Raw genomic sequence first — 19,833 nt, 5'->3', positions numbered from 1 at the left:
ATATACAATATAAAGTAGTTGTTTGATATTACTGTAGATTTCCAACAATATATTTGAAGAAAAGTGGTTATTTCTGCAAATATATATATATGTACAAATATGTAGGGTGTAGAGCCACCGTTAATTACACTCAGTGACTAAATGACTGTTATTACATTTTGGGTGGCTTTTACTATGACGTTTATATCATGTATAAATTTTTTGACATATCCAGTATTAGCAAAAGTGAAAAGAAAAAGAAAAAAACAAAAAAAATTCACAGAATTTCAGGCAAAGGTGGAGAGCAAACAATTTTTCAAGAAAAATATCATTTGAAAGGAATTGAACAGATTTTAAAATAAAACAAAATAGCAAAAACACACACATCTTGAAACGGAATCAGAAGGGAAAGAAAAAAAAGAAAAAGAAAGAAAGAAAAACGTTAATTTAACTTCTTCCCATAAGCTCCTCTAAATTGTTGGTAAACATCATGATCAAATTGATTGAAACTTGGACTGACATCCTTGAACAAACCTAGGGCTTGCGAGCTCTTTGCACGATACTTTCTAACTTCATCAATGTCACAGTTTTCCACGGATTTGAAGTTGGAATTAATGGTGTTCGAACTATATCCATTCACCATATTTCCTTCGTTGCTCACCCTAGACCCGCTCATAAGACTTAAAACAGACCCACTAGTCCACTCAAATGGTAAAGCACGTTTAAGCAACTCATACGACGCTAATGTGAACCCAAACTGAGGAGAAGAACGGAATACTCTTGCTGGTCCGCCTTTAAAGAATGCCCTGGCACCTTCACGAGAATATATTTTTCTTGTGGCATCAAGGATGTTACGATACTGAATATCTCCCTGATTTCTCTCCATTTGAAGTCGGGTCTTTATCACATCGCAAGGAGTGGTCAAGAATGCTGCAGGCATCCCAGCAATCGCGCCGGCAGAAAGAAGTTGCCAAGTATTGATATTTTCATGGTTACCATCAGCAACAACTCCTCTAGAGTTATTAGATTCGATAAAATATTTCTTTAAATGAGCATAAGTTGGAAAATAGATCGCCGAAAATGGAACATCACGGAGTAAACAAGCACTGGCACCTTTATACAAACCACCAACTCCTAATTCCCTCACGATTTCAAGGGCACTCTTGCGAACAATTATTGCGCCTTGAGAATTCAATTTCCCAATCATTTGTCCCTGTATTTGTAATCTGATCTTCACAATTTCCAAAGGATTAGTGCACACAACCTGAGAGCACCCGGCACTCATACCAGCCAAAATCTCATATGGCAAGCCAATTTCCCCAGTTTTCTCGTCCTTATATATTCCACGAACCAAATCATTCATGAATAATTTGATAGCCTTTTCTGGGGCCACACCAACTAGTTGGGGCAACAAGCCAGAATAAAGCTTCAGTGGACCTTCTCTGGCAAAAATTTTGCCAAGACAATCAAAAGAGCTAGTATATAATTGTTTAGCATTAACATAAGCAGTGCTGCATTGGGCTTGCATTCTCGTTTTCACCATATCAATAGGATAAACAATGGTGGCACCAATTGCCCCAGAAACTGCTCCAAGACTAAAATTGTACATTGAATGGAAGAGGGAAAACAAACCATGAATTTTTTCAACCGATTGTTGACCGATTTGGCCAGCAACCACTGGTACAGGAGCAACCACAGTCATTGGTGATGCAAAGGGGGTCAAAATTGTCGGTGAGTTAAACGCCGAAATATAATCGTTCAACAAATTGATTTCGTAGTCCGTAAGCATATTGCCCTTGTTGTGTTCAATCAAATAATCATTAAACGATGTATTTGAATCCTGAACTTTAAAACTCCAAACCAATTTGTCTAACAAGTAATACTTCTTCAACAAGTTGGTTATCAATTTGATATCGTTATACGAGTAATTGTCATGTCTATTTTTAGGCAACACAAATTTGATAAACTGGTCATTGATTTTATGGGAAAACAACCCATCCAATAGCTTGCCCACTTTCGCATTGCTGATATTACCATCATGGTTCTTGTTTAGCTCATAAAACTTCAAAATTTTTTCATTATTCAACTCATTGATGATTAAATTATTTAGATCATTATAATTGATATATTGTGTATTGGTTCTCTGAGATATTTGTGTGTGGATCAAATCATTAATTTTTGACCAATTGATATACTCTTGGGTGTTGTTCGTTGGTGTCAAAGATAGAGGTTTATTCTGAATAAACAGTTCCAAATTTCGCAAGACAGAGGAAATTTGATTGAAGGAAATACGATTCGATTCCTCGTCGGCTATTGGCTCATTATTCTTGAACCAATTAAAATTCCAGTTGGATGCAGAGTCTGATTGAAGCTTGAACTTGCTGAAGAACTTCCAAACCATTTTGAATTGAGAGTTATCCTCATTAAACAACTTGACAAACTTGATCCAGTCTGATTCGGTCAAATAACCTTTCAAATCATCGTCGGCAAGCAAGAAGAAAATCCCGTAATTTTGCTTTTCGGAGGGCGATGCGGACCCCGTGAACGAATCAAACATGTTGATGAACTCATAATAGCCCAACGACTGAGTACCATTTGAGAATCTTTTGAAAAGGGAAAGTACGTGGGAGTCCTTGTAAATCGCAGAGTCGTCCATGATGACTAATGTTCCTGCTGTTGTTGTTTTGTGGATAATTTTTTTTTTTTTTTTTTTTTTCCTTTGGATGACCAAGACGTCCTTCCCTATTGGCTAAAGGGACATAGAAATAATAAAATTAAATATAAGAATTACTTTAAAAAGGTTTATGATCTCTGGTTGAATAAACAAATAACAGGGAAAACAAAAACTTTTGGGAGGTGATTGTACTATTGGGAAATACAAAAATCAAACAAAAACTGACGATGGATGATGATGATGATGATGATGTAGTAGTGTAGGACAAAAAAAAAAGGTCTTGATGGATCGACAACAATCTAGAAATAACAGCACATACTAGAGGATGGTGTTATACAACAATAAGAAGAGAGAAGACTTCAAAAAAAGCACTTTAATATCAGGGTGGCGAATTAAATAACACACAAAAAGTCTCCTGGGAAGCGCGATGAGGGCGGCTAATTATAGCAGTTATAAGGGAAACTTAACCATCATCACTCAATTAAAATTTTTTATTTTTTTTTTTTCTTACTTTTTTTCTTCTGTGCGGTAAACAAAATGTGGGGAGAACAATCAAAATAATGACAGCTGCCCGGGTGCTGCCGTCGGCATCCGATTGATCGAGGGAGTACCGGAAGTCCTCTTATTATTATAGTATAGCATACTACACCATCAAGTATTATATTAGTATATACGCGACCAGATTGATAATACACTATCAACACACACTATTTTCTCTTGTTGCCACCAAATTTGCAAACCATTTGAGATAAAAAACAAACAAACAAACAACAACAACAACAACAACAACAACAAAAATGATAGGAAACTCCCTCAAAAAGGAAAGACCCTTCCAACAAACAGCAAAAAAAAGAAATGGTCTCGTTTGCCGTTGGCATGGCCCGCACTCCATAGTAATAATAGTAATCCCATCACAAAAAAGCAAAGATCAAATGGAAAAGGAAAGCCAACCCGTAACGCCCCGGATTCCTCCAAAAATTAGGTAATTTTAGGACAATAGAAAAAAGCAACCAGGGACGAACGGCTGTGCTGTAGAATATGGCTACATAAGATGGATGGCTACAAATATACACATATGAAATTCGACCAATAAATAAATATAATACAAAATATAATATAATATGATAATAAAAGACAAAATATCCATCTATACACACAACAACAGCTTCAAGATAAGGCACCCCCATCTTCCCCGAAAATTATGGTGTCTCCATCGTTTTCAAGTTGGGCGGTTGCATCTAAGTTACCAGACTGCCTATCAAATAATGATGAGCTCACAGATTCCCTGATGACCGCTTCATTATTTGCCATGGCGATGGCTGAGGCGGACGCCATACTGTTGTTATTGCTATCCAATCCTGAGGCTGGCCTATCGTTACTTTCATCAGAGTTGATGTCATGATTTTCATTGGGAATAGTATTATTAATGTTGATGTCATCATCATCATCATTATTATTTTTATTTTTATTATTATTGTTATTATTATTATTATTCACATCATTACTGGAAATGCAGTTTTTCACATTACCAGTTCCAGCAAAACCATTATCAAACTCTTCAAACGGCTTGAAATGGAAATACTCTGATTTCTCATCAAAATTTGATACATTATTTTCCACCGATTCTCCTTCTGAATCGGTGTCTTCACCATGGCCATCGAAGCTATCATTTGGGTTAAAACGGATTCCATCCTCACTATTATTATTATTATTATTATTATTATTATTATTATTATTATTATTATTCGTGGGTTTGCATTGGTCATCCCTTCGTTCCGGTAAAGTATTACCATTGGAAAATAGCTCTGTTGATGGCGAGTCCTCATTTACTGTGATAGTAGGTTGTTGAGGCGCTTGTTGGTTATCATTGGAAGCTTTAAAAGGAAGGGTTCCGCCAATAATATTGGAACAGTAGTCACTACTGAATTTTTTGATATTATTGACAATCTTTTGATGAATCAGGTATTGAAATTCAAATTTGCCATTAGGAACTTGGAATTTTGATAGATGATTAGGATCAATATTTTCCTCATTGCCATAATCATTTTTCATGCCAGCCCCGTATTTCTTTACTGGGGAAATATCATTTCGATTGCTATCAAATATAAAAGAATCAGTATCAGAAATGATGCTCATGTTATCATTATTGAAATGATTATTGACTCGAAGACTGTTGGAATATTTTAGATCAGAAGTGGTCATTTTTTCACCGTTATTGTTATTACTATTAATACTACCTGAATTCAGGTTATTATTCATGATTTTGCCACCAAAGAATGGGTTCATCAAATAGCCTTTTTTATTTTTTTCAGTATTCTTTCTTCCGTCAACATTGGTAATTGTAGTTGAAGTGGTGGTTGAAGGGGGTGGAATTGGTGGGAAAGAAGATAATGAAAACCTTTCATTTGATGGGGACTCACAAGGATCATCTTTTTCATTAGAATAATTACTAAAATTAGATGATCCATTAGACGGCAAAATCTGGTGTTTTGTGACTTGATTTGCATAATCCCAATTCGACAAATTATCGTGGAATTTCCCATCGAATCGAGAGTTATTGGTGGCCAACGATCCTATTTCTATGGCGTTTAATTTGAATGAACTGTTTCTGGTGGTATTGAAATTGATTTTAATGTTTCGATGATTTGAACCATTATTTAAATTACCAAGCGCGCCATATTTCTTTGGCAGTCTTCGTGATGTATTTGTGTGGGCAAGACCAGGAGAAGATTTGGCAAGGTTGGGAAAATTCTTGGAGTAATGATTCTTTTTAACTCCGTCACCATTACCGTTTCCCCGGTATTGATCGTTGGTAAATGAGCTTGAGGCATGACGTTTCAACGTGATGGTTTGGTTTTCAATCACTTTGGTTTTCGAATTAACCGAAGTAGACACGGTAACATTGGTCAATGACACGGATGAATTTGATTTATTTGAGTTTGGAGTGAGAGTCAGTGTACCAGAAGGCCCAAAAATGTTAGGTTTTGAAAAAGAGCTTTGGTTGGTGGAGGTTGATGATGATGGATCAGAAGGTAAGTATAGAAATGAGCTCATACTGATGTTTATCAATAAGCAGGATTTAATAGTAAAAAAACTTTTTTTTTTTCTAAATAGTGATAAGAAAACCAGTCTAAACGATGTATTGAATGATCTTCAATATGACTCTGGCCGGAATATAATAATTATCACTAAAAAATTTCACCAAAAAGAGAGCCTAATTGAGCAAACGTCAGCAAAAAGATGTAGAAAAAGATAAACCAAATACCAAGACTATTAGCCTAATTATTTGTGATTTGCTGAAGAGAAATAGTATATGGTGCTTTTTCTTTCTTTCTTGATTCTCCAAAAATTGGTATGAACTGGACCCCTATATACAAATAATACCTGGGGTAAAATAGGAAAACAAGGACTTGGCAGTGTTTATTTTATTTTTGATGTTGTTTAGTTGTGGTGATTCCACTGACTTTTGGTAATTTGAGTCTTGGATTTTGTGTTTTGTGGCCATATATAGGATAATTTCAGTTTTAGTGTTGTGATGAGATGAGATCTGATTTCCAGACTTAAGAAAAAAAAAAAAGGCAGATCAGGTATGGCCAGTATGAAAAAAGACGTGTAGCCGATAGAATAAGAGATATGATGAGCTAAGAGCTGGAAATTTGGCTCCTTGTAACGAATGAGGATGTTTTTGTTTGGATGGATAGTTGTTGTAAGGTGTGCTTAGTACCACTGCCACCGCTGACTACTTTTACTCTCTGCAAAGTCAGTCAGTAAGGAAAAAAAAAAAAAAAAAGTTACCAGGTGGAAAGAAGAGAAGGGAAAGGAAAAAAAAAAAAGTACGCGTGGAAAAGTCCAGACCGAAGTAAGTAAGCAAGAAAAAAAAATGGTTGGGACATGCAGCCACCATACTATTAATTAACTGGACGATATGTTATAATGTCCACAAAGTGTAACTGGGCAATATACAATAAAGGATTTCTGGCATGATTTTTATCTAATTATTTGTTTATTTATGTATTTTGTTATTATTTATTTCAGATAGATAGATTGTCGAAGATATGCTGAGCATCTTTATAGACTCTTACAATAGAGTATGGATTAGTAAAAGACAACTCTTATGAAAATATCTGTGCAAGAATAGTATGGATCATCAAGAAACAAACCAATTTTTTGTGGTGCTCCTTCACTACCAATGACAAAGTTTAACACAGACGTCCAATGCTGGAATTGTATTGTGATCTAATTAGCTTTGGGGGGTCTCTAATCCCAGCACAGTATCCAGGCTAGGGAAAAATACAAAACACGCCTCTTTTACCTCCAGACATATTTAAATGTATGTCTTTTATCTGAGGACCCGAGTCGGCACGCAATAATGATAATCCATTAATCCATTAATATATATATATATATATATATTGATGTAGTTGTAGGAGGGGGAATCCAAATGATGAGGGCAGCCTTGCCATTTTGTCAGGTGATGTGTCACGGGGATTTTAGAGTGCACATAGTATGCAATCTTTATTATCAACTAATAGATGACCAAATTGCTTGAGACATCCGGTTTGCAACTCTAGCAGATAGTCGTGGTATTATTATTGATATCTGGAGAATTGACAGGAGTTCATAGATACATATAGACACCTCATCTGATGGCACCTTCTCGCGATTTTCTCGATTGAAGCCCCCTCAACTTATTGGAAAAAAAAAAAAAGAGTGGTGATCACTGGTGAATTGTTTCCTTAAAAGCTGTGTCTTTCTATACTCCCCAATCTTATCAGATCAGACCATTTTGAAGCGTATCTTTTGTCCAAAAAATTGGAAAAAGAAAAATAAATACTAAAAAAGCAAGAATAAAGAAAAGGACACTTACAATGCCATTGAGATTCAACTTCAGATTGTGGTCAAGGTTCTACCGCCGCCAAGAAAGTAGAAGCGTGGACAATGAGACTACGGATGCTCAGGAAGCCGAAGTTACCAATGATGAATTGGTGCAAGATGTTCAGGAAGAAACCGAAGTTTATTTAAGAACCCAGCGACAATTAGCGTTCCAAAGAGAGTTTGTTCGAACTTTCAGGACCCATGCCTCAAGGGGGTATGAGCAAAATGATGATGGAGATTCCTTTGACACTTCAACATCCGAAGAACAAGAAGAACCCCCTGATGCTTCAGACACCACCGATAATTATACGGTACTATCATACAGAGCCAGGATAAGGGCGGCGCTACAACGTAGTTTTGCCACATTACTCTCGCATTTCATTGATGGTTTGGCATTGGTAATTGTTCTGGTGTTTTTCCTACGGATATTCAAGAACTTGATCAATTTGGTGACATTTTCTAACGATTACGTTGCCGATGTGTTCAATTACATGGAAACCCCTACGGAAATATTGCTCTATAATGACATTGATATTCTAGAGTATTCCAAGTTGGATATTCATGGGAAACTAATCAAACCAGTCGTTAGCGCCGTTAAAAATTCCCCGATATCGACAATCATCAACAAAACGCCAACTACCACTGGCATGGTGTCCCATATTCTTGCCACCTCCACTACCACTGCATCATCCTCAACAAGGGCGGCATCCCATCCTCATGAAATGAACACCATATCTATTATCAAGGAGTTCAATGGACATGAGTACGTGATTTTGAATAATTTGCTACTCAAGTTCTCCAACTCGATCCTCTCCAACTTCCCGATTTTTTTCAGGTACCCCCAGATATTAAAAGTCGTGACCATCTTGCTCTATGGGTTATATTGCGTTTCGGTCTCAGAATATTTGATCGTTAGTTTCTTGTTCTTTATCATTTGTTTAGTTCTATTGTCAACCAGAAAATGGTACGAAATTAACAAATTCTTTTTAAAGATTTTGGAAGAAAGTAATGGGGTTTTCTAAACTGGAAAAAAAGAACAACAACAACAAACAACAACAAACAACAACAAACAAAAGGAAAAAGATGAGTGGATAGAAAAAATCCTTAGCTTTGTTCAACTTTTTTTCTTGTTTTTTTGACTTTTTATCACTTTCATTGTTTTTCTTCTGGGTTCGTTTATTATTATTATTTTTTTTCGGGTATTTTCTCTTCAATTCTTGTCAATAGCATTGCTCTTTGTAATATCAGTTTATCAAAATACATATCTTATTGTTAATTTCATTATTACATTATTTTAAGTTCAAATTAGGCGCTTACACTTTTGCACAAATCAGAAGAATGTCTTAACCTTATCGGTTAAGTCTCAAGTCAAAACCAACTAGTAGATGGGCCTACACATTGAAAGATATCTTAAAGGATTTCAAGACTATGAAAGCAATGATATCTGGACACTTCTATTTACATTCATTTATTTACGGGGTGATGTATCTACATATATTCAATTAAAATTGCTTCATATTGGATCTTTCAAAAATGGCCCCCGCCATGAATGATGACAAAAAAAAAAAAAAAAAAAAAAAAAATCCTTTGCAACATTATCATAGATTATTTGATTATGAAATAATATGCGACTTGATTGTCATAGACTATTTGATTATTAAACAACGTGTACCAAGTCTCACAACATTTTTTGAACAGCAATCATCCATCCTTAAAAGATGAATTGAAGATTAACATCAATTGGATGGGAACTACACAATTGAGGTTTCTGGGAGTATTTACCAGACAACACCGATCTGGTGTTTTGCAATAAACTCAAATAAGATTGTTGTTTCCCGGTGTCCATCACTTTGATAAACGCATAAGACATCGCCCCGGTAGCTTGACCACCTTCACTGGCATCGGCACTGGTTTGATCATCTTTACAACCAGATAACATGATGACATCGGCAGGACTAGTTTTAGTTTTCTTGGTCTTTTCAATAGCACTATTGTTATCACCTTGCATAAAAGTCCCCACTGCACCAAACGCTTTGGTGATGGCGCTGACAGTGTCACCAGACATATAGGAGGTGACGGCACTAAGCAAACCTTGGCCGGCTTCGGCAGCCACATTTGGTTCTTTCTCGATCCCCTTGGTCGAGTAAGTGTATGGCAAATCCAATGCTGAACCAGAGTGACAACAATCAAAAAGTGCAGTCAATCTACAACCAGCAGGCAAAGATTTCACCAAGATGTCATGCATGATATCATCAATGATCTCTCCAGCACTGTCGAAATCCATTGGGTAAATACATTCGTCATACCCATCGTATTCATCGCCATCTTTATCTTCAACTTGGCCACCATGTCCAGAGTAATGGAAAAACAAAGAATCATTAGCTTGAGCACCTTTCACTAACCATTTCATCCCATCGAGAATGTTTTGTTTCTTTGGCAAAGCTCTGCTGTTGGTTTGATCATCGGTTAAAACGACAATATCCGATTCCTTGTACCCGTGCTTTTGCAAAAACTTGGAAACGTTATGAACATCATTGATACACCCTCTCAATTGGTTCTTGGTACCAATATAGTTGATACCAACAAGTAAAGCCTTTCTTCTCCCAGTACAGTTAGAGTATTGGTAATTATAACCATCGACCTGAGAAGAGAATCTTTGAGGGGCTTGAGATGGGGCGTGGACATTGTAAGCTTCTTGAATGTTGATATCATGGTCGTTTTCTTGGAAAACCGACACGGAATTAGCCTGTTCTTGAACTTGTTGTTGGGACCAACCTGGTGGTGGACCATTAGGTCTTTGATAAGAATCAGAGCCATAAGAACTAGAGCCATAATTTTGAGCAGGAGGACGAGAGTAATCGTTGCCTGCATTATAACTTGAAGATGATGGCTCGTTATAATGGGATGGTGGTTGACCATAATTAGATGGTGGTTGACCATAATTAGATGGTGGTTGACCATAATTAGATGGTGGTTGACCATAATTAGATGGTGGTTCCCCATATGTATTGCCGCCATAAGCATTATTTGTCAGTTGACCATTGTAGGTGGTTTGGGATTGACCTGGGTAGCCATAACCGCCATTATGGGGTTGCTGTTGTTGTTGGTGATGGTGGCGACCTCCTTGTTGATCGGTGTTTTCACGGAAATTTGGTGGTGGACCACTTGGACGACCCCACATTGTAAATTTATTTAGAATCTATTGGACAATGTAAGAGTTGGGCCACTTGATTTCGGGCTTTTGTTGTAGTTCTATAGATTTAATCAATGGTAAACGGATAAAACGGTGGCTTTTAAGTTTTTCCCCATTATATCGTCCGACCTGTTTTAGGTGATGAGCACTCAGGACTTTTTTCATTATGGTCACGTGCGTTTCCGAGGGAATATTGATTCTTCTGGAAAATGATAAAAACCGATTGAAAAGAAATATTTCAATCGATGAGCTTCATATATTCTGCTTCGTATCTCAAAAATCATGTGGAATCATTCCAACAAGTATTGCTTGATAGAATAATAACGTGGAATAATATTCTGTACCGTTTTCTGAGTCACGTGTGTTGCCCTCGGTTTCCATTTTTTTCTTTGATGTTCCAAGGGCAAAGAGAGAAAAAAAAAATTGGAACTGCGATGGAAAAGTGACATAATAATAGAAAGTCAACCATAGAATTGCTTTCACTGCTATTATTATTACTATTTTCGAAATCACTGATCTGTGATGATTAAACCAGTTCTCGTTAGACGTTTTTTGGCTACTTCTTCCAGAGTAGCTCGCTACCAATCTTATAAACCACATAGATTATCACCATCGTCATGTCGCCAGTTCCACTCATCTTCCTCGCAATTAAAGGTAACTGATCCTTATAAGACTTTAGGGGTCGACAAGGGTGCTTCTACTAGTCAAATAAAAAAGGCGTATTATAAATTAGCTAAAAAGTATCACCCAGACGTCAATAAAGAAGAAGGTGCTGAAGGCAAATTTCACGATGTTCAGGACGCTTATGAAATCTTGAGTGACTCTGACAAGAAAGCCCAATACGACCAATTTGGCTCGTCCACATTCGACCAGAACGGTAACTTCAACCCACACGCCGGTAATCCATTTGCAGGGTTTGGAGGGTTTGGCGGTGGTGCTGGTGCTGGTGGTGCTGGTGGTGCTCAAGGCGGCAACCCATTTGGAGATTTCAACTTTGAAGATTTGTTTGGTGCGGCGTTCCGTGGTGGCAATGGCAGAGGCGGCGCTAACGGTGGCAGAAGCTATGTTACTGAGTACGTGGGTAACAACATCGAGGTGGCGAAGACTGTGTCGTTGAAGGACGCGGTGTTTGGGAAGCACCTCAACGTGACCTACTCGGCGTTGGACAACTGTGGGACGTGTAGTGGGAGTGGGTTGAAGCAAGGCAAGGAGAAATCGACCTGTGGGACTTGTCACGGAACTGGTCAGAGAGTTCAGTACATGCAAGGAGGGTTCCAAATGGCCCTGACTTGTAACAAGTGTGGGGGTACCGGAACAGTGATTTCTCGCGACGCGGCGTGTGGCACCTGTCATGGTGAAGGGGTCAAGCAGGTGAATAAATCTACCGAGGTCGATTTGCCACCGGGGATTTCTGATGGCGTGAGAGTGAAGATTAGTGGTGAAGGTGATGCCCCAGCGGTTACCAAGTCGGCGAACGTACGGACATACAAAGGGGATTTGATCATTAGAATCAGAATCCAGCAAGATCCTGCGTTCACCGTTGCTGGGAAAGACCTCATTCACAAGATCAAGATACCGTTCACCACCGCCATTCTCGGTGGTACCGTCGAAGTTCCTACTGTTGATGGGGCAGTCTTGAGATTGAAGGTTCCTGCCGGTACCAACAACAACAAAGTGATCACCGTTCCAAGTAAAGGTATTCCTAGATCAGGCGATGTTAACAGACGTGGTGACATGCAAGTTCATTTCGATGTCTCTATACCAAAGGCCCAAAATGATACACAAGTCGCCATTTTGGAGGCATTAGCTGACAGTTTTGGTGACTCTACCGCTACCAGAACCCATCCATTGAAAGATATCCATGTTGAAGATGGTCCTGTTCACAACGAAGCTCCAAAACACCAAAGTACATTTGACAAGATTAAGAACTTTTTAACCAAGAAATGAGCAATAAAGCATAAATTAAAACAAAAACAAAAACAAAAAAAAAGGGGGGGCTTTGGAAATTGTAATGGGATGATAGACGGTGTAGATATTGCCATATTATCAGAAAATAATATTTTTTAAATACATTTTATGATTTTTGGTCGTTGCTACTGTTACTGAACATCATGTATATAACGTAGCCACCTCCCTCACTTGTATAGTTATTATGTGACATCATTTGGATATATTTTTTATTTTATTAATTTATTTTGAAATGAATACACTTACTACAAACTGCATCAGTTTTTTAATATTCTTATACTTGCATTGTAGAAATCCTACCATTTTTTTTTTAGTTGAAAAAGAAAATATATTGTAACAACCGTTGTATATATGTAGCAATCATACATAAAGACCTAATCATGAGCATGCTTTCTCCAATAGTAATTGATGAAGAGTTTAAGACATGCTTTGAATTTTCTAAAATCATTTTTACTCAAGGCAGCTTCCACTTCGCCTAGTGTTTTGATCTTTTCTTGATCGCTAACAGAGTTTAGTGGTAAGTCCTCGATTGCAAACTCTACCCAGGATCTGATCAATGCCACATTATTGTTGGAAAGCACAAACACCAATTTCACCAATCTGTTAACCAAATCATAGGTTTCAAACTCGGCATCGCGGGGGAATTTGAAAAGCAATCCTTTGAAGCACATATTGAATAACAATAAACCATTGGTATCTTGTGATTCGCCATTGAAACCTCCCGCTGGCGAGCTGAGTAAGAATTTACAAACCGTTTCTCTGACCTCAATTGGGTTACTCTTCACCATGGAAATCGGTGGCACTTCATTACCCCAAGAAACAAAGTCGATTAAGAATCTGATAGTGTTGATCACTGGATCATATTTATCTAGATTCAATGCCAATATACCGATTTGGAAACTTTGTTGGACCATCGAGTCACTATTATGTAAATCACCAATAACCTTGAATGGGAATTGAAGAATCAAATCATCAAGCATTCTGAAAAAGTCTTCAACCTTATCTTCAACATTGATCAATTGGTCGAAAAGTTTCGATCTTTCATTTTCTAAACTTTCATAACTTGTCGACGATCTGTCATTGGAGGCTAGAAGAGGAATATTGGTTCCTGGAAGTTGTTCAATCAACCAACTAGAAAATAATTTACCTTGCAAAATCCCGAAATTGAAAACCCCTTGTTTAATATCATCACTCACGTAATCATCGTTGAATTGTTTGATGATAATACCAGTTAACCATAAATAGCAACCATATTTAGTAGTTTCGTAACCTTTACTAACCAAGTCGATAACTCTTGGCAAAATAGAAACCAAGTAAGTTGTATGTACTTCAATCTGCACTTTTAAAAACTTCACAATTCTTTCAGAAATTTTGAAGCTATTTTTGAAATTAGTGAAAAGGGATTCCATTAATGGGAAAACTTCAATCACTAGATCAGCAATTCTGTTGACGTTCGATTGGTAATCCATTGGTTCAAGGAAAGTTAATAAGATCGTCACCAACTCAATCTTGTCAGCAATAGTTTTGTACGCGATATCATCATCATTCTTTGATTGTAATATTTGTGGGGCGTTTTGGTTGAATACGTTCAACTCCTCCAAAGTTGGTTGAAGGAAGATCTTGGCAGTATTGTAGGTTTCTTCTTCTGAAGGTTGAGCGTTGATGACATGAGAGATACCATCGGTGATTTCATAAATCACCGAAGAATCAACATTGCTATTGTTTTTAATAGAGGTATAAAACTCATAGAATTTATCCAAAAGCGGCACCAATAATGACGCACAATCTTGGCAGAAGTACATGAGAGAATTTGAAGAAGCCACCAAAAGATCCTTTTCTTGTTCAGTGGTTTGTGCCTTATTTGCCGCAGTATTCAAATTATTAAAAATAAAATCCAATTGAGGTTCTAATAAACTTGGATGGTTACTAGTATATTCTGTGTATCTCCCAAATACAAGGGTAACTGCATATTTGATTCTGTTATATTGTATAAGTGGAGAGTTCGATTGAATCAAGTGCAATAAAAGCTGGAAGATGTTGTTTAACATATCATTACTGGCTTGAGAGTCCACTTTGTTGGCCATTGATCTCATTGAGAATAATGGTGCCTCTATTTTTTGCCAGCTGAATTTCATGGCTCCCTCATTTTGAGCCAAGTTCTGCAATTTGTTATATGGAACAGCCAACGAATCGCTAGAACCGACGATCAAACAACAAGCTTTCAAAACATCACCCATGTCGTATCTGAACTCGACAAACTTTTCCTTGGCTTCTAAGTCCCCGTCAAATAAATCTTTGGTCGATTGTTCAGCATTATTGTCATCATCGTCGGATTCTGGGTACTCCAACTGGTCAATAATGATTTCTATCAATCTAAGGAAAACAGGAGCAAACGCTTTTTTGCTGTCTGCATGTGCTGGGGCTTCCAACATTATAGCCGACAGATCCCAGAAATTAAAAGTTAATCTAATGACATCTAAATCATCTTTGAATTCACAACATTTCAATAAGATTTCGATCAAGTCTTTAAAATATTCTGGGTTTTTAATAATTGAAGCATTCCAACATTCTCCGATCTCCACAAACAATCTGGTTAACCCTTTAACAATCTCAAAACTCTCAAAGTTTTCAAACAACAAAGGTTTTAATTTAATCAATTCTTGGTACAAGTCAGAAATGAGATCCAAGTTTTCAATATCCTGGGTTTCTTTGATAATTGAAATCAACGCTTCGATAGATAAGTCAAAATTCTGCTCGTGTAAAAGGTTATTGAAAATCAATTGGTAAAGCGAAGCGGTGGACAAAATTTTGGTGATTGGAATTTCGGTAATCCAAGAGTTAAGACAGTCCAAAACGGCAGCACTAGTTTGCTTGTCCTCCGAGGTAGATAATTGGATAAGTAATTGCAAGACGTTGGCCTTGTTTTTAGAAATCAAAACACTAGTCCTTGCAGCAAAATCGCTGTCAGATAATGGTGTCTTATTGATATCTGAACATTCTTCTGGCAAAATCTTCAAAAATTCGAACAACGAGGCCAAGTAAGCATTGGTGTAGCTAGAGTTTTGTTGTGATTGAGCCTCGAAGACGGCTATTATATCAGCTACTGGATTTTCCCATGATAAATGTTGTAAAGACAAACTCACTAGCGCGATATTGAGTTGAGTTCTAATAACTTTGATGTTTTTGGTGGTGTAACTGATGATCAATTTGATTAAAGAATCTTTAATTTGATCCAACCCATCGCTTGGCACTTGTGATAAATTGAAACTGATTTTGGCTCGCAAAGTTTGGGCGGCAAAAAGCTTGGTTTGAAGGTCAAATTGGTTGGTTTCGTCATCCAAGATCAAATGGGAGATCGTCCAAGCTTCTTGAGACTGACGAAATTGTTGCAAGTAGTCGTTAGCCTTTTGCTTCGTAGAGTACTCTGCATTGGAGTACATAGTACCCAATGCCTGTAAAAGAGTCAGGAGTTGTTGATCCATTACTTTTATGGCTTGTGATTACTGTCTTACATAACGATTAACGGTTCCAGGTATCTTTGGTTTTGTATCGAGAAAAAAAATTAAAAAAAAAAAAAAAAAAAAAAAACGGTTACGCGCACGGTGGAGGCATTATCCTTAAGGGCATAGATAAAAGGACTCATTACAGAATCATCTTTAATCAATATACGAGAGAGAAGGATATTATATTATATGTAGATAATTGCAATAGAAAGACGACAGTCTAGCATGACAACCAGGGAGAAAAATGTAGCAAAAATAAGGAAATAACTTCAGAAATAACGAGACAAATTCTATTCGCATAGACTACTTTAATACAACTCTTCATCAAGACGAGCAGCGGCGTTAGTTTCAATAAAGTTAAGGTTGACTTTATGACCTAACAATTCTCTAATATTGTTAACACCGTATTTGATCATAGTTGGTCTTTCTAAGGACAAACCCCAACCCAAAACTCTCATGTCCTTTGGCAAGCCCAAACCTTCCAACATTTCAGGTCTGAACATACCAGAGTTACCGATTTCAACCCATTTCTTCAAACCTGAGTGCCAGGAAAAGATTTCCAAGGATGGTTCAGTGTATGGGTTGTAGGCTGGCTTGAATCTCAATTGATGGACACCCATTTGGTCAAAGAAATCTTGCATGAAACCAATCAAATCACCCAATCTAATATTGTAATCGGCAATAACACCTTCAACTTGGTGGAATTCAGCCAAGTGAGTAGCGTCGACAGCTTCGTTACGGAAAACTCTGTCAATAGAGAATAATCTAGAAGGTTTTGGGTCTTTGGCTAAGTGGTATAACATTTGAGAGGAAATGGCAGTAGTGTGGGTACGCAAAACCATTCTCAAAGATTCTTCACCTTTCCAAGGGTATCTGTAACCAACAGAGTCAAAGGCATTACCTTCATGGGCAGCCTTGACATTTTCCCACAATTTTTCATCAGCTGGTGGGGAGCCCTTGACTGGGTCCTTCAAGTAGAAAGTATCTTGTAAATCTCTAGCTGGATGTTGTTGTGGAACATATAAAGTGTCGAAATTCCAGAAACCGGTATCCACATATTGGTTAGAAGGCATTTCGGTGAAACCCAAAGAGAAAAAAATTTGTCTAAATTCTTCACGAACTTTGTTCAATGGGTGTAAAGCACCTGAATTTGGGTAAATACCTTCGGAGTTGAAGTTATAGTCTTTGAATTTCAAATTGGACCAGCTGCCACTAGAAACCATTTCGTTGGTGATATCAGTTTCCATCTTGACAATCTTAAGAGCAAATTGTGGACCTTTTTCAATGCTGAAAGAGATAGCCTTTGAAACAGAGGCCAACTTTCTCTTCTTCAAATCGGTCAACACTTTCTTGTCTGGCAAGTCTCCACCTTCAGCAATGGCCTTCAATTGTAAAGCAGTGGTATCACTTGGTAAGTTATCTTTAGAGACTTTGTCACTTGGCTTCAAGGTGTCACCATCCTTCTTGATCCACCCGTTCTTGAAGGCTTTACCTTGACCCAAAGCACCAGCTTTACCCAATTTTTTTGAAACGTCAGAAATTTTCATCCCTTCTAAGCTACTTATAACTTCGGTTAACAATCTGTATTCGTGAGAACCTTGTTCCACAATTTCTTCACCTTCTTTGGTTAAGACCCATTGATCCTTTTCAATAGGCTTATATTTGACCATTTCAAACGCGCTCAAAGAGTTAAGCACGGCTATTTACATTGTTAATTTTGGCCCTCTAAATGATATTAGGAACCAAGAGGTTCTCTTGAACAACACCTTCTTTACAACAACACATATACATACCTTGAATTGCCTGGAAAGTGACACCTGGGAAGGTGGCATCGGTATTTTGGATAACGCCTTCTTTATCAAGGGCTTTAAGGACAGTTTCAGCTTGAATAGACATGGTTCTTGTTTGGTTATGTGCCTACTTGGTTCCTTCGAATGGAATCTATCTCCCTTGAAAATTCGCTTTCTTTTTTTTTACTCATCCAAAAACTGGAAGATTCAAAAGAAAAAAGGAAAATTATCTTGAGTTAACACGTGATCGATCACGTTTTGGATGATGAGGAATTGCCGTATCTTCATTCATCTTAGTTGAATGATTAATCAATTTCTACAGATCATAAATATGTTTAAATAGAAAAATTAATTATATTAATTCGTAACGGTAGAAATTATTAAAATATACACATAACGGGTCAAATAATCTATTCTTCATCGTCTTCTTCTTCTTCTTCATCAGCGTTGATGGAGTAGAATTGCAACTTGTAAGAGTTTTGCTTAACAGAAACGAATCTAATCCAGTCTCTGATTTGGTTCTTCTTCAAGTAACGCTTGGTCAAGTACTTCAAGTACTTACCAGAGAAGGTACCGTTAGAAGCAAGGATTATAACCTTTTCTTCATCTTCTTCAATGGTGATGTTGTTACCCAAGTTACCGAGACGGTCTTCAACCTTGATGTGTTCGATCAAGTACTTGGCGTAAGCAGATGGGTCGAAAACTTGGTTTTCAGTTGGAGCAGAAACGTCAACGACGAACTTCTTAACTTGCTTGGACTTTTTGGTAGTCTATATAACCTGTTAGCCTACTGTCTTCAAACAGAAATGTGAAATATAAAAATTCTAATTGTGAAAATTTTGCCATTAAATAGTTTGATATTGCAAAAAAAAAAATTGCAGATCTTCTTACTTAATGGCAGAAAATATTCAAACAGCAAAGCATTCAGGTTCCACCAAGTTGGTCTTGTTCATTTACTACTAGAGAAATACAAGTTAGAGATGAAAAGAAAAAAAATTACTCAAAATTGAGGGTGAGTAATAAACACCCACTCTGTAGAGTTTCAGTCTTTTTCTCTTTCCAAAATGATGATCCAAATACGTATTCCTCATTCTCATAAGAATTTGCAATGTAACACTGGTAGATATCCTTGCTGCCACTTTCTGTGCAATAGTACATTATCTATCATTCCTAATAAAACATCCGTTCGTAGAACTCCTGTTTCACGTTTTCTATTTTTTTTCACAATTAAGATGCTGATCGTTCAATACATACGATTGGAGCCATTTTTGATGATGTTGTAACGAAACTATCAGAGAACAAACCTGAAATATTTGCAGAAGAAGGAACCATGTAAGTATGGACATTAATCTGAAAAAATTCTGTTTTATTTCGATCGATGGAAAAGCCGATTTTGGGTCATGTGCAGGTCATATGATCTAACATTATTTGACTTGCACATGTATTTAGGGCTCATATGTGTCTGCATTTTATTAGGGCGCGAAATATGTCATAATCTCCAAGTTGATATATTTTTATTATGGATCGAGAAAGTGACCATTCACTGGAATTTTCCTTTAAAAAAAGCCCCAATTATTTTTTTTTAAGCAAAAGAAGAACATTAGCAAAAAAAAAGAGAAAAGAAAAGAAAAGAAAAAAGGAAACTTAGCCACTTCTATCACGTCACACCCTGAATAATAAACTCATGAATTCACAAAAAAAGATAATGAAAAAATAATGATAATAGTAAATGTACAACATCACATTTGGCAAAAAAAAAAAAATAAAGATACTTCAATATTAATGATGACGAATGGTAAAGAAAAATTATGAACAGAAGTCTGTCTAAAGTGGGTCAAGATTAAACAAAAA

General features: G+C 37.0%; 8 protein-coding genes across 8 annotated transcripts; 2 read left to right on the top strand and 6 right to left on the bottom strand. All coding sequences in view use genetic code 12, as the record gives it.

Moving 5' to 3' along the window:
• Positions 1-421: 421 nt before the first annotated feature.
• On the bottom strand, positions 422-2,635 carry AGC1 (citrin; the record flags this gene model as incomplete). Its single annotated transcript, XM_064995738.1, has 1 exon — positions 422-2,635. The coding sequence occupies one exon, from the start codon at positions 2,633-2,635 to the stop codon at positions 422-424; it is 2,214 nt and encodes a 737-aa protein (XP_064851810.1).
• Positions 2,636-3,820: 1,185 nt separating this feature from the next.
• DASC09_021340 (uncharacterized protein) lies at positions 3,821-5,707 on the bottom strand (the record flags this gene model as incomplete). The annotated part of the gene is made up of 1 exon (XM_064995737.1): positions 3,821-5,707. One exon carries the CDS (start codon positions 5,705-5,707, stop codon positions 3,821-3,823), a length of 1,887 nt encoding a protein of 628 aa, XP_064851809.1.
• Positions 5,708-7,521: 1,814 nt separating this feature from the next.
• On the top strand, positions 7,522-8,550 carry ASI2 (Asi2p; the record flags this gene model as incomplete). The annotated part of the gene is made up of 1 exon (XM_064995736.1): positions 7,522-8,550. The coding sequence occupies one exon, from the start codon at positions 7,522-7,524 to the stop codon at positions 8,548-8,550; it is 1,029 nt and encodes a 342-aa protein (XP_064851808.1).
• A 689-nt stretch (positions 8,551-9,239) lies between these two features.
• DASC09_021320 (caspase family protein) lies at positions 9,240-10,709 on the bottom strand (the record flags this gene model as incomplete). The annotated part of the gene is made up of 1 exon (XM_064995735.1): positions 9,240-10,709. The coding sequence occupies one exon, from the start codon at positions 10,707-10,709 to the stop codon at positions 9,240-9,242; it is 1,470 nt and encodes a 489-aa protein (XP_064851807.1).
• Positions 10,710-11,243: 534 nt separating this feature from the next.
• On the top strand, positions 11,244-12,668 carry MDJ1 (Mdj1p; the record flags this gene model as incomplete). The annotated part of the gene is made up of 1 exon (XM_064995734.1): positions 11,244-12,668. The coding sequence occupies one exon, from the start codon at positions 11,244-11,246 to the stop codon at positions 12,666-12,668; it is 1,425 nt and encodes a 474-aa protein (XP_064851806.1).
• A 395-nt stretch (positions 12,669-13,063) lies between these two features.
• MTR10 (mRNA transport regulator MTR10) lies at positions 13,064-16,171 on the bottom strand (the record flags this gene model as incomplete). Its single annotated transcript, XM_064995733.1, has 1 exon — positions 13,064-16,171. One exon carries the CDS (start codon positions 16,169-16,171, stop codon positions 13,064-13,066), a length of 3,108 nt encoding a protein of 1,035 aa, XP_064851805.1.
• Positions 16,172-16,500: 329 nt separating this feature from the next.
• Positions 16,501-18,088, bottom strand: FRS2 (phenylalanine--tRNA ligase subunit alpha; the record flags this gene model as incomplete). The annotated part of the gene is made up of 2 exons (XM_064995732.1): positions 16,501-17,891; positions 17,986-18,088. 2 exons carry the CDS (start codon positions 18,086-18,088, stop codon positions 16,501-16,503), a joined length of 1,494 nt encoding a protein of 497 aa, XP_064851804.1.
• Positions 18,089-18,392: 304 nt separating this feature from the next.
• Positions 18,393-19,248, bottom strand: DASC09_021280 (eL22 family ribosomal protein; the record flags this gene model as incomplete). Its single annotated transcript, XM_064995731.1, has 2 exons — positions 18,393-18,752; positions 19,237-19,248. 2 exons carry the CDS (start codon positions 19,246-19,248, stop codon positions 18,393-18,395), a joined length of 372 nt encoding a protein of 123 aa, XP_064851803.1.
• Positions 19,249-19,833: the final 585 nt, after the last annotated feature.

The sequence above is a fragment of the Saccharomycopsis crataegensis genome (assembly GCF_037102585.1).
Source record: "Saccharomycopsis crataegensis DNA, jcf7180000000074, whole genome shotgun sequence".
Lineage (NCBI taxonomy): Eukaryota > Fungi > Ascomycota > Saccharomycetes > Ascoideales > Saccharomycopsidaceae > Saccharomycopsis > Saccharomycopsis crataegensis.
Note: the sequence above shows the minus strand (reverse complement) of the source record. Positions and strands in the feature narration are given on the sequence as shown.